General features: G+C 46.4%; 1 protein-coding gene across 1 annotated transcript in view; it reads right to left on the bottom strand.

The window, feature by feature from the left end:
• Positions 1-10,000: 10,000 nt before the first annotated feature.
• The window catches only part of GALNT12 (polypeptide N-acetylgalactosaminyltransferase 12), a gene marked incomplete at its 5' end in the record, with an annotated part of 45,470 nt that continues 42,117 nt past the window's right edge, over positions 10,001-13,353 (bottom strand). Inside the window, 2 exons of the mRNA XM_015410475.1 lie at positions 10,001-10,213; positions 11,793-11,948. Coding sequence (XP_015265961.1) covers positions 10,076-10,213; positions 11,793-11,948 — 294 coding nt within the window. The remainder of the gene's footprint in view (positions 10,214-11,792; positions 11,949-13,353) is intronic.

Genomic DNA, 13,353 nt, shown 5'->3' with positions numbered 1-13,353 from the left:
CATACAGTTCATAAAAACACATTGATAGGCTTGCATGGCAACCCAGAACTATGTGTACAGAAAGCACTACAAGCTACAAATAATTAATTGTGTAAAGCTAATAACAACTAAGCCAATAGATAATAATGTGAAGCAGGGGTGTCAAACTCATTTGCCAGGTAGCGGAGATATAAACTTTATAAAGGACACAAACACAAAGGGTGTTTTTTTTTACTTAAAATAAAAACATGCTTAAAACATTAGCTCTCTTGCAGTATTTTGTTTATTTAACAGTGTCTGATAACTGACACCTCTTGCTCTGAATTATTGCATCAAAATGTCTGTGCTGTTGCAATCTTGAGTATGCTGTTCAGGTGCGTATCTGTAAGCTGCAAACCTACGATGACGCAGCAGCAGAACTGGAAGAAGAAGCAGAAGACAGCCAGTTCCACTGCGGGCCTGACAGAAGCCCTCCAGGGGCCTGATACAGCCCCCGGGCCGCACGTTTGACACCCCTTATGTAAAGCAATGTTGTGCTTATTTTCCCAACAGACACCATATCACAGTAAATGGAGATTTAAATTTGTTTGTATTTTTATCTGCCAAGTACAAACAAACTTGTGAATGAACATCTTGACCTCCCTGGACATTTAATTAAGAGACTTCAGTTCTGGTGGAGATGGAGAGCTGGGTGTCAGACTCGGACCCTTGCCTTAGTATTTGAGGCACTGGATCTATGTAACTGTAATCATGGGTCTCTGATGTGCATAGCTTTTCTTGTTCCTATCTAGTGTAGTGCTTCTGCTATTTCTGTTTTCATGCCTATTGTTTCCATACTCCATAGAGCACCTGCTGACATGTTATCAATCTGTCTGCAAGGTTCCTCCTCTGCCATTCTTGAGAGGAGGAGGACTGAGACATGTCTGAGTGATCGTAGATTAGCTGCGCTGTGTAACACTCATCAAAGTGAACCTCCTCCAGAGGCCGGTGGAAGCTTTCGCTTTTCAACCTTCTCACGGCCTTCGAGAAAGTCTGTAATGATAAACATTCTCACCATTATAATTGTCTTGTATTACTGCACCTGTTTACTATGTAATGCTGACGTATGAATGAGGGCTGGACCAAAGTTCTTGTAGTTTCCAACTTTGTAATGTTCTTCAGTTCTGACAAAGAGTTCAGCTTGAATGCGACTTTCCTGACTTCTAAAATAAAGCCTATTAAAAGGACTTATCGAGTCTGAGAGTTACTATGTGAGCTGACACTGGGACAGAACAAAAAGGTATTTGAAAAATTCAGCTTAAACAGGGAATGTTGTTTCTTCTTTTTTGATTAATGAAATATTTATTAAGTTCACAAAAAAGAGCTATCTAAAACTGGAACTGTTATAACGTTATCATCTGGTAGATACTTCCAGAAAAGCTAGGCTAAACCTAAATTTTCATACACTCACATAACAATTCATATTGATACATTTTTACAATAACCTTTCAATTTTAACTAGATTCTATAATCATTTCTACACGAAAGAATTTCATTCTGTCTCAGAAACCCAATAACTGACTTCCAGCTTACATCATAATCACAGGGTGAAAAAGACAACTGGGAATTAAAGAAAGAACTGTTTACTGTCTCCCCCATGACATAGACATCCCGAAGTTTGTCAAACCAGCCATCTATGGAAGGCCCATTTGGGTTTTTCCAGTTGGCTGCAATCACCTGTTGTGCAGCCGCAATCAGTATCGAGACCAAGGAACGCTGACTCTTTTCCATTGGCCGCGCTGGCCGTTGGTTCATCCTGGGAGATGCGGTGAGGGTGCCTGGACTGTGCCTTGCGGGTTGCCGTCATGGCCAACGTGTATTCTCTGGACGGGTTATTGGTGTTCAGCCTGCTGTTCGTGTGCACCTGCGCCTACTTCCGGAAGGTCCCTCGGCTGAAAGCCTGGCTGCTGTCGGAGAAGAGGGGGGTCTGGGGGGTATTTTACAACGCGGCAGTGATTGAAACCAGACTCCATGCAGAGAGGCTTGGCTCAGTAGCTCTGTGTGGTTGAGAGAGCCCGGCAAAGCAAGCTATCGCTCTTTCCCCCCCCATTCTCCCTCCCCGAGGGGGGGGGAGCCTCAGCCAATGGAGGGGAGAGAGGCTTGGCTCAGTAGCTCTGTGTGACTGAGAGAGCCCGGCAAAGCAAGCTATCGCTCTTTCCCCCCCCATTCTCCCTCCCCGAGGGGGGGGGAGCCTCAGCCAATGGAGGGGAGAGAGGCTTGGCTCAGTAGCTCCTGTGCGATCGAGAGAGCCCGGCAAAGCAAGCTATGATGCAGAGGGAAGTAGAAGAGTGGGAGAAGGAAGCAGATGGAAACCAGTTGCTCACAGGCCAGATACCAGCCCTGTGGGGGTCGGATCCAGCTGGCAAGCCACATGTTTGACATCCCGCCTTAAGGGATCCATGGCAACATCAGCAGAAGAGGACAGTCCCAATGGGGATGGGAGCAGAGGAATCCTCGAAACGGAGCCACTGGGCAGCAGCAGTAGTGGAAAGTGACAATGGTGAAGGATCTTTCCTAGACAATGGCCCTACCACTTCAGCTAACCCTGGGTAGTGCTGAGCAGAAGGCGGCAATGGTGAATCACTCCTGACCGACTCTTACCTCAAAAAAACTACAATGAGACAATTCAAAATGAAAGAAAAAGTATAGTGCTGGATGATGGACCCTCCAGGTCAAATGGCACTCAATCGGCATGTCAGAGCTCTCCCAGCCCCACCTGCCTCACAGGGGGTGTCTGTTGTGGGGAGGGGAAGGGAAAGGAGTTTGTAAGCTTAATCTGGGAGAAGGGGGTTCGATTCCCCCACTCCTCCTCCACTTGCACCTGGCTGGATGACCTTGGGCAAGCCACAGTTCTGACAAGGGCTGTCCTTGAAAAAGAGCAGTTTCTGTCAAGAGTTCTCTCAGCCCTGCCTCCCTCCCAGGGTGTGTCTGTTGTGGGGAGGGGAAGGGAAAGGAGTTTGTGAGCTGCTCTGAGACTCCTCTGGGTGGTGAAGGGCCAAGGGGTAGAGATCCCGTCTCTTCTCTTCTGCTGCGGAGGAGCTGAGGACAAGTACAAGCAGTGCTGTTCTTAATGATGCACCTGGACTGAAGCCAAAGGGACATTCAGTTGCTGGCATGATTGGATGCAAAAGCAGAGTCCAGAGCTGTCCAGCGCATATAGTAGGAACACAGAATGTGGGAAGGATGAATCAAGGTAAACTCGAAACTGTAAAATGAGAAACGGAACATTTAAACATTATAATCCTGGGAGTGACCCAAAGTGGCCTGAATTAGGATACTTCCAGTCCCAGGAGGAGCCCCCTCAGTTCCCTTTCCTGTGCTCTGCCTCCCCAGAGGGAGCAGCCCCCCTTCTGTGGCGAAGAGGCAGCAGACATCTTCATTTCCTTCAGGATTTGGGCCGGTTCAGAGGGGCACATTCAGAGCCTCACTGCCTTCCTCCCCACGCCTACCTCTCGGACAGCAGTTACCCCCCCCCACACACACACACACTTAGGGCAAAAGTTCAACTCCCTCCAACAACAGCCAAAATGTGAACGTGGCTGAAGAACTCATTTGTGTGCCTCATGATCCCTGGAGATGGTGGCTGCCATTTTGTTAAGGCCGCTTCGGTCTTTAATTCTTCTTCCTGGGCTTGCCCTGCCCCGCTGAAATTGTGTAAAATAAAATTGCTGAGCGACTCCTTGGGGGTGGCATTGCTGTCTGGGTGCTCTCCAGCAGTCACTGCCAGCTCTGGCTGGTGCGGGCATGGCCCGACGCAGGCCTCCTCAGCTCATCAAGGAGGTGCCATTTTGTTTTCTTGATTAGATTTTGTTGTTAGGTTAAATGTTGTGGTTGCATCCCATTTTTCTTTCTCCAGTCATGGGCTGTGCCACCAAAGACAAGCAGCACATCAGGCAGGGGGCTAACCTTTGTGGAGCTGCAGGCAGATGGCCAGACCTCCCATCCGAAGGCCACACAGGTGGCTGCCCCAGCCATCAAGAGGCAGCCTGGGGCCTTGCAGGCCACTAAATTTCCCGCAAAGCAGCATGCTCCTGCCCCCCCCCAACCCTCAACTGGGCATCACACAGGGGCATCATTCTGGAGGGCACGTTCCAGGCATTGCCCCACCTCTCAGAGCAGGTAGAGCCGGTTGACTGCCTTCCGTCGGCTCCTGGGTCCCTGGCTGGTGCAGCACCCGTGGACAAGCCCTCTCACACCGAGACTTGCTCTGCTAAATCTACGTGGCCAGTCAGGAGGCAGTGGTGGGCACGGGCCCCTAGAGAGTCCTCAAGCTCCAGCTCCTCTGAGGATGCGCCTAGGAGCCACAGACCTCACAAGTGGCATCAGGCATGAAGGACCGTGAGGACCCCAAGGTGAAAGGTCATCAGGTGGATCAGAAGGAATCTTCCCACACTTCCAGGGATTCTTGGGTTGTGGCCACCCACATTCTGGGCCTGTCTGCATGGGTCACTAAGTCGGAAGCAACTTGAGACCCCTTCACTCACACGCACACGCATGCACACTGGCATACCAGCATTGTTCTGTAGCGAGTTGTAAATGCTAAATCAAATGTGGAAAGGTTTCATTTCAAATAATTCTACAGAATGTTAGCTCTCTGATTTTATTCTGGGAGAGTGTTTTAGCAAATTACAGTGAAGTCTGCTAGATCTACACATCTACTCATCACATTTATTTTAAGAGAACATTACCACATTTCCATCTCTTACATGAAGAATTCCTACTGAAATAAAAATACCTGTAATTTGTTCATTCATTCAATAAATCTGCAAAGTTATAAAATATCCTGTGAGATCAAAGTTAGAAGTGCAAGGTTCCTACAATACTAATGGGACTGTTCACTGAAATTGACAGGAACTTAAGTCTAAGTTAATACATTAAAAATCAGATGCCAGAGATGGTAGGCTGCCTGGCTACTCAAGTCAATGTTGGATCAACCTGTCGTTTAATGCTATTACAATTTATCTATCCAGGGTATTTTTATTCTACTCTCCTTCACCTAAGGAGCACAGAGTAGCATGCGCGGCTCCACATATCGGGTTGGAACCAGACTATGGTTTCCATCAGTGGAAAAGAGCTTTCCCGCCTCACCCTTCCAGCGGGATCTCCACAAACGCTGCTTTGGGGGCACTGTGAAGAATGACATGAGAGGGCATCAGCCGTTTGGGGAGAATCAATAGAAATTGCCAATTTGGTCTGGATGCAGCCCTTTATACTCACAACAACCCTGTGAAGTAGTTGCGGCTAAAGGAGAGTGACTGGCCCATTTACCCATGACGGTGTGGAGATTTCAACCTAGATCTCGGGTCTGCTGCTCTAACCACTACCTCTACTGGCTCTCATTAGATTGTCCATCTTAGATCCAGATTACAGAGGCTTGTTTTTCTGCAAATAGGATTTTGGGGGAAGCCTGTGGCTTCTCAGTTAGAGCTACTGGTTATTTACTCCCAAAGCCTGTGTTTTGCTTCTAATTCCTACACACACATAATAAGCATACCTGTACATATGCATGGCATGATTTACTCCCTTTTGAGCGCCACAAATTCTTCCCATCCTGTATTGCTTTGCTTTCAAATATTGGGAACTATCTGCCACTAACTGTAAAGAGCCCTTCTGCTTTCTACCTGGGAGGTATAAAATTAAGTGTTTAAGTATAAAATTAAATACCTAGTCTTTAGGCAGGACCCATGATTTTTTAAGTACCAATGGGTTATTTTTGTTCCAGTGTTTTGTACTACAGTGTTGTTTTCAGCATTAAAAAATGGTGGTTCTTTTCAGTCACCAATTTGCGTCTGAAGTCCTCTGGTAGGTATGTAGGGCTCTCTTTCAGCTCTGCTCCTGCAGAGTGCAGGGGGGTTGGACTAGATGACCTGCATGGTGCCTTCCAACTCTCACATCCTGTGATTCTGTGATTCTATCACTCTCCGAGGGGTTCTCTTCCTCGGTCCTCACCGTCTGTTGCTCCCGATTAAGAGTGCTGGCACTGAGCCGCTCTGGCAAAGGACACTGCCAGGGAGCAGGTGCCCCAGTCAGCGCCAGCCTCCTTGCATTCCCGGCGGACGGACAGAAGCCTCTGCCTGTTCCAGCTCCACCTACCACACCAAGCAGGCATTTGTAATAGATATGATGTGGTGAACTGGCATCTGCTGACTGAGTGCAAGCTCCTTCAGCGCTCCCCAGACCTGTGTTTTCCCATTAGTACATACATCCTAGTGGCTCAGCTTCACCTCAAGGTCTCTCTCTCCACAGAACTTGCTCCCAGATCCTTACTCAGATGGGCCATGGCTAATCATTTGTGCTTCAGTTAAGAGCAACAGTGCTTCCTGGATTGTTTCTGATTTGGGGCAGTGCATCGAAAAGAAAAGAAAAGAATCGAAAAGAAAAGAAAAGAAAAGAAAAGAAAAGAAAAGAAAGGTCTCTGTTTCAGTTTAATTATCCTTCTCCAAGTAAAGATGTATCCTGTGCTAGGATGAAAAAGACAGAAAATTGGAAACTGGCTACTATGCAACCAAAGAATCAAATGTACCTTTAGATAGTGGGTGGCCAGTGGGAGGGATCTCATACAGGGGCAGATAGATTCATGTGCATTTCTGTGTCCCACCATCTCACAAGGACTTAACAAATGCCTCATTATATTTGCATAATTATGTCTCACCCTGGACTTCCTGCATTTTAGGGTTCTTTGGATTCTGGTGTTTGCACCTTTCTTCACAGTCTCTATATCCACCTGCTTAATGGGGACAGATCACATACATCTGATACGTGGACTCTAGTTTGCAAAGCTTGTTCTAGAATAAAAAAGTTGTTAGTCTTTATGGTGCCACAAGGTTTCTCTTTAGGTATTTGTGCAGCATCTGTTTTCGCCCCCCAAGGGCTTCCTGCAATATAAAGGCACCCCTTCAATAGCTCCCTTTACGAGAATATTTGAAGGTATAACAACAAAAATTATGGAGAAAACACACAATTAGGGAATAATGTTCAGATTTATTTCTCTGGCTTTGAAAAACTGATATCCTAGTTGTTGACTGCGGTTTTGTCCAAATGGGTGAAAAATGTAATTAAGCTATTATTACCTGGTGAACAAATAAGTTCCCTAAATATTCATCTACCTTTTTCAGATTCACTGTAATGACCTCTTGTGCTTTGTGCTTAGAAATCACTCACACTTCATAAGCCAGAATCCAGGAGTTATCTAAATGAAAATGCAGTGAAATAAAAAGCTGATGCTTGATGGGGCATAGCAGGGCTACCAGACTGGATTTAACAGGAACATGAATCTTGCAGACAAACAGTGGAAACGCTCACACTATTGGTAAGGGAAGTAGAAGTCAAGATAACATGCCTTGTTTTCCTTCTAGTATCCTAGATCTAGCAAATAAGGACCTTTTAAAACATTTCAAAGACATATATACATTCAAGCTTCAAATCAACAAAAAATTTATTGGATTTTCTATCAATTGCATTAATCCAACACAGAACTCTGAAAAGTCTTACATAAATCTCTCTACCCACATCATTGTCAACAATTTGGGAAGAATGTGTATATCTAAACATTACAAGGTATGGTCTCCCAAAAATTACAGTAATCTTTATAAAAATGACTGAACATTAATTTCACTTTTGAAGTAGATTTAACAGTCATATGGATGTCATGAGGAATGATAAAGTCTTAAGATTTTAAAAAAGCCCTTCCAAGCACACCAACCAGAATAGGAAAGCTGAAGCAATCAGGCACTTAGGAAGAGGGAGCCTCAGAGTATTCTGTAATTTTTTAAGTGCAAGTTTTCTTGCTGATACACGAGTCCACTGAACGTTATGCAAGGCCAAAATGAAAAAGACGTCTTGCCTAATCTCAAAAATAAGGGGAAAAAATGAATACAACTTCTTGGTATCACAGACAGGCCACCACCCAGCAAATCTGTTTCCTAACCATTTCCAGTTTTCCCACATTGCTTTAGGGAACATCAGTCCATCGTATACAACTGAACCATGTGGTTGTCCAAGCTCAGGACGTTCTCTCCTGTTCAGGCTGCAGCCAGTGAACCCGGAGGTGGCCTCAAGGACACACCAGCTCCCTCCCCTGTCCAGGTAACCATAAATGTGGTGGCCTCACTGCTGACAGGGTCTCCCTTAGCCCAGTATCCGAAACCCAGACCAGGCCATGGCTGCAGATCCTAGCTCAAGGAACACCAGACATCGCTTTAACTGCACTGAACAGGGCTAATGAATTGCTTAATGATGTTTAAGGAGGAGGGAAATCTTTGCTCCGGGGATGGAAGAGGCTGCAGGAAGCTTGCCAATTTGCTGGCAATACTGAAAGAGAGCATAGTGATATGTACGCACCAGCCTTATACTGGCAATGGAGTTTTTCTCTGGGTCACATGATGTCATCCAGGAACAAGGTGGTGACATTGCCCCAGGCTACTCTGTGGTGCTGACAACATGTGCAACCACAGCACAGACAAATGATCTGTAGAAACCCCAACAGGACAGACACTTTAGTCATCCTGAGAGACTTCAGGAGAAGATTACTGATGAACTACATGAAGAATGGTCTCTGATGAACTTAAAGCTACATTTGTCAGCAGAAGCACCCAAGTTATACTGAAGTTAATGAGATCTGCTTTCATATGAGACATTTACCATACTTCTGGGCTGGTTGTGCTTAAGTATGGAAAACAAACAGGGAGAAAAAGTACAATGCTTCTTCAAACTAACATCACACTTTCCTCTTTTTTTCTCATGCACATGAGCATTTGCATCGTGTGGCTTGCTAAGTTTCTTATCTGCTCAGTGAAGGGGCCACAAACAAAGATGTCATAAATGAATGACCCAAGATGCTAAAAATTAGTATGGAGGCAGCATCCAGTATACATGGGATTCAACAGTGTAGGGCTACCACCCGTTACAAGTGAAAGTGCTCAGATGACAAAGGTACATAATAAGAGAACCATGAAGCTATTCTCTCACAAGGTCAGCTCTATGATGAGGTGATGAATTCAGGTGGCAGATTTTGAGGGTGGTTAGTCTCTGCCCCCTCTCACCTTGCCCCTATCCTGGAACAGGAGCAGCGAATGTTCCTTCCTTCCTTCCTTCCTTCCTTCCTTCCTTCCTTCCTTCCTTCCTTCCTTCCTTCCTTCCTTCCTTCCTGTAACTGCACATCCCTAGCAGGGCTTAACTGTCACAAATTATAGCAAGAGTGAGGGAAGCTCACTTAGACAGGCATGGCTGCTGCACTGTGCATGAGGGTGCCTGGGGGACAAGAAGGGAAGGCGCACCAACTGCTTCGGGGTGGGGGATCTCCAGGTGGGTGGGGGTGGTCTCAAGTAGAGGCTGCTCATCTCAAATATGATGTTTGTGTTTTGAGGTAGTTGTGTCAGACATCATTAAACTTTTTTTTAAGAAAACCCCACAAATATTGTATAAATGTTTTTAAGGTATTTCCAAATGAATGTCTTTAAGGTTAATCAAATACCTTGTTCCCTTATCTCTATTGCTGATCCCCAGAAGTGGCTTTTCAGGGGGCTGCATTTGAAATGGGAGAAGCACCAAAGATCTCTTCTGTGAGCTCACTCCAAACAAATTTAAGGTACCTGTATGGTCCTCCAGTGTTTTACGGATCAGCTTTGGTCCAGTTTATCAGAGAACAATGTAAAGAAAATCTACATGGATGCTAAGCCGCAGTCACACATTTCACACACATCTGGCCATATCTTATATGCTTATTTAACATCTCTAAAAAGGCAGAATAGGCATAACGCTTTAGTAGAAAAATAAATCTTTAAGCTATTGACCACTAATATTAGTGTTACCACTTGCATTTCATCACCATACCTAAAGTTTATAAAAATACATTACCTCTGGGGTGGCGAAGGCAGGATAGATTTTTGGAAAACAGAGAGGCACAAATTCCTACAGCAGGGTAATCTGGGCCTGTCAAATATAGAGTTCAGTCTGCTAGAAAAGGTAAAAGAAGGGGGGGGGGTTCAACTCTTCAACATACAAAAATAGTTGTGTGTTTTCCTGTTTGACTGCCAGGGGTTATCCTGTCATTTCTCCATCAGCTTCTTTCTTTGAAGAACCATTTCTGATATTCTGAATTGGTGCAGGGTCGTAATAAAGGTGCTGGGCTGCCATTGTGAGCATTGGCTTCAGCTTGTAGGCACTTCTGGGTCTGCATATGAATTAAACTGCCATCCTAAAAAAAGGTTTCAGAATTACAATTCATAGTACACAAATTTTAAAAGCTATACTAGAAAGCCCAATTGAAAATATAGGTGAAAATACATTTTGTTTTCATTCTTTATTAGTTTAAGAGGTCCTATTAGAAAGAGAAAGAAGGGCAAAATGGTATATTCTGATGCTCATCTGGCTACTGCTGTCATGCTTAGAAAATTTATCTGTGTCGACCAAGTAAACGGCAATAAAGGCCCCATTAACTGCATGGGGGCTCTCAGGTGGGACTTCTCAGATGCACAGCCCACAGCATCGGCTGCTTCTGGTCAGTAGTGCACATGAATAAGAACAGACTAGAAGAGTTCTGGCAACACTGCTTCATCTATATTCACCCTTAGGCTTAGAATCCAGGTATAAACACTTTCATAAAGCCTGTGCAGTGGCTAGAAATCCAATTAAATGCAAAATTCCCATGTGCGGAAGCAGTCTGTATGGTACAGGAGCAAAACTGGATCAGATACCAGACAGTGAGAGATCTGAAAACTTCTAATGTGAGATGACGTTTAAAAATTTCAGACCATTTCCATCCCTTCATCTGGGGACATTTCAGACTCACTTCATAGCAAGGAAAGCGAGTTACAGGCAATGGCTTGGATCTGCACAGAATAACTGTGTGCCAGGGCCTCAGGTGGCAGGTAAGAGCGTGTATTCCCACCCGCATCGTGAGGTCCGGAGCAGCCCAGCCCCCTCCAAACTGGGCGGAGTCAGCTGGAATCAGGCTGACCAGGTGATCTGGGTGCAGCATCATAACCGACACAGGCCGCGGGCACAAGGACAGCAGCCGGCTCGGCCAGATACCCGTGTCCGTAGAGCGCAGGGGTGGGGAGACACAGGGAGGGACTGTAGAGCTTCCAACACCTTCACCTGCATGCCCTACAAAGCCAACCTCCTTCTTCCAAAGGGATTTCCTCGCAGCAGCGTCAGTGGACACGGGACAAGGAGGCAGGAGAAGATCAAGGGGTCATGCTGAGCACCGAGTGACACAGCCAGAGAAGCAGCAAGTTCACGGAGGTGCCCTTCTGAAGCCTCTCGGCACGTGTGCTCACGTGACACGAAGCGGCCTCATACTGAACCAGACCCCTCAGGGTCCACCGAGGTCAGTCCTGCCTACTCAGACGTCTTGGCAGCAGCTCTCCAAGGTCTCAGCCTGAGGTCTATCACATCACCTCCTACCTAGTCCTTTTAAGTGGAGACCTGAGACCTCCTGCATGCCGAGCAGATCCTCTACCACTAAGCTATGGCCTATCCCGAAGTTTAGATCTCCAGGAACTGAACACATAAAGCTGCCTTAGACTGAATCATACTGTCGGTCCATCCAGGTCAGTACTGTCTGTTCAGACCGGCAGTTGGCTCTCCGGGGGGGGGGGTCTCAGGCAGAGAAGGGTCTTTCCCATCATCTCCTGCCTGGACGTTTTAGCCAGAGGTGTCCAGGGGTAGAACCTGGGACCTTCTGCATACCAAGCAGATGTTCTGCCACTGAGCCTCAGCCCTATCCAAGAGCTGCCAACAGTGAGCACAAAAAGACTGAACAGTATCCATACCTCTTGGAGAGCAAATTTCTGGTTTTCAGGAATGTTCTGGATATTGTTTTCACACAGGTACATTATCAAATAATCTGTTCCTGGATCAACAGCTGCACAGGCTTCAGGATGCCGGGTATTGTAACGGATTTCATGGTGGGACGTGTACTCAAAAAACTGTCAACCCGAAAAAAGAAAACGCAAACACAATGAGGGGGGAAAAACCACCAGTCATCAACAACTATTTACATTAAGAACATTTTACAAAAAACATTATTGAAACTCTTAACAAGCTTTTGATCTTTCATGGCCATGAATCAATAGCTGTCCAGCATCAACAACTGGGAAGAGAGATTCTGCAAAAAGGTAACTTTCCACCAGAACCTTCTTGCAGCTTGTAATGCCCAAGTATGAAGAGAATGAGAAGGAATAGCATGAATCTATCAGAGAGGGAAAGCAAGCATGTGGAGCTGTTCGTTTAGAGGTGACACAACAGCACAGAGCAGAAGAGATCAAGGACAGGATGTAACAAGACAACAAAGATTATACCGAGGTGGGTGGTGAGAAAACTGAACAAGGCAGAGGACCAGTCAGGGCAAAGCAGTCACAGGCATTTGGGAGCCGTGGAACATAAGCGGCAGAAGCAGGACACGGTGAGAACTGGGAGTGTCAGGAAGCTGTGGATTAGGTTCACAACTAGTGGGGACACAGGAAAATAAGGCACGGGCTGCGAAACCTTCTCCCTAGCGCTTTGAGCCTCAAAGGGATGCACGGAAATGAGCACAGGAGAAACTTTTCCCTAGGCTGAATTTAGGAAGAATCTAGACCAGGGGACACAAGGAATGGAGAGAGAGGAGAAAGAGAGATTGGATTTATCCCCCCCCCTTCACTACCGGAAGGTGTCTCAGAGCGGCTCACAAACTCCTTTCCCTTCCCCTCCCCACAACAGACAGACACCCTGGGAGGTGGGTGGGGCTGAGGGAGCTCTGACAGAAACGGCTCTTTTTCAAGGACAGCTCTTGTCAGAACTATGGCTTGCCCAAGGTCATCCAGCCAGGTGCAAGTGGAGGGGTGGGGGATCGAACCCGGTTCTCCCAGATTAGAGTCTGCGCAATTAACCACTGCACCAAACTGGCTCTAAACTGGAATGGTGACACGCAAGACCATGTTGCTCAGGGCAGCTGATCCCTTGGCTCCATGTCACAAGCAGCGGCGGCAGCCCCATGCTTTTCTGTTGTTAAAAAAGTGCCAGTATTCATATATGAAGTTGTGCCAATTCCCACCAATCCGCCCCTCCCTCTACCAATCTCACCAGGCTGACCCTGAGGGTCCACCCTTTTCCTCTCTGATTGAGTCAGGTCCAAGGCTCCCTCTAAGCTGCGGAGTCTTCTTGTGTGCAAAAATCCTGCTTTGTAAACTGCTGGCATTAAAGTTGTGAGCGAGCAATTTGGCTGCTGCATCTATCAGTTTGCTCCGGAGCTCCATCCTTCCTGAGCTGAGACAAAAATGTGTGAGCCGGAGGCTAAAAACCTGTGAGCTAGCTCACGCCAACTCAGCTTAGAGGGAACAGTGGTCCGGTCAC

This window comes from Gekko japonicus, unplaced genomic scaffold (genome assembly GCF_001447785.1).
Source record: "Gekko japonicus isolate JY-2015 unplaced genomic scaffold, Gekko_japonicus_V1.1 scaffold2277, whole genome shotgun sequence".
Lineage (NCBI taxonomy): Eukaryota > Metazoa > Chordata > Lepidosauria > Squamata > Gekkonidae > Gekko > Gekko japonicus.
Note: the sequence above shows the minus strand (reverse complement) of the source record. Positions and strands in the feature narration are given on the sequence as shown.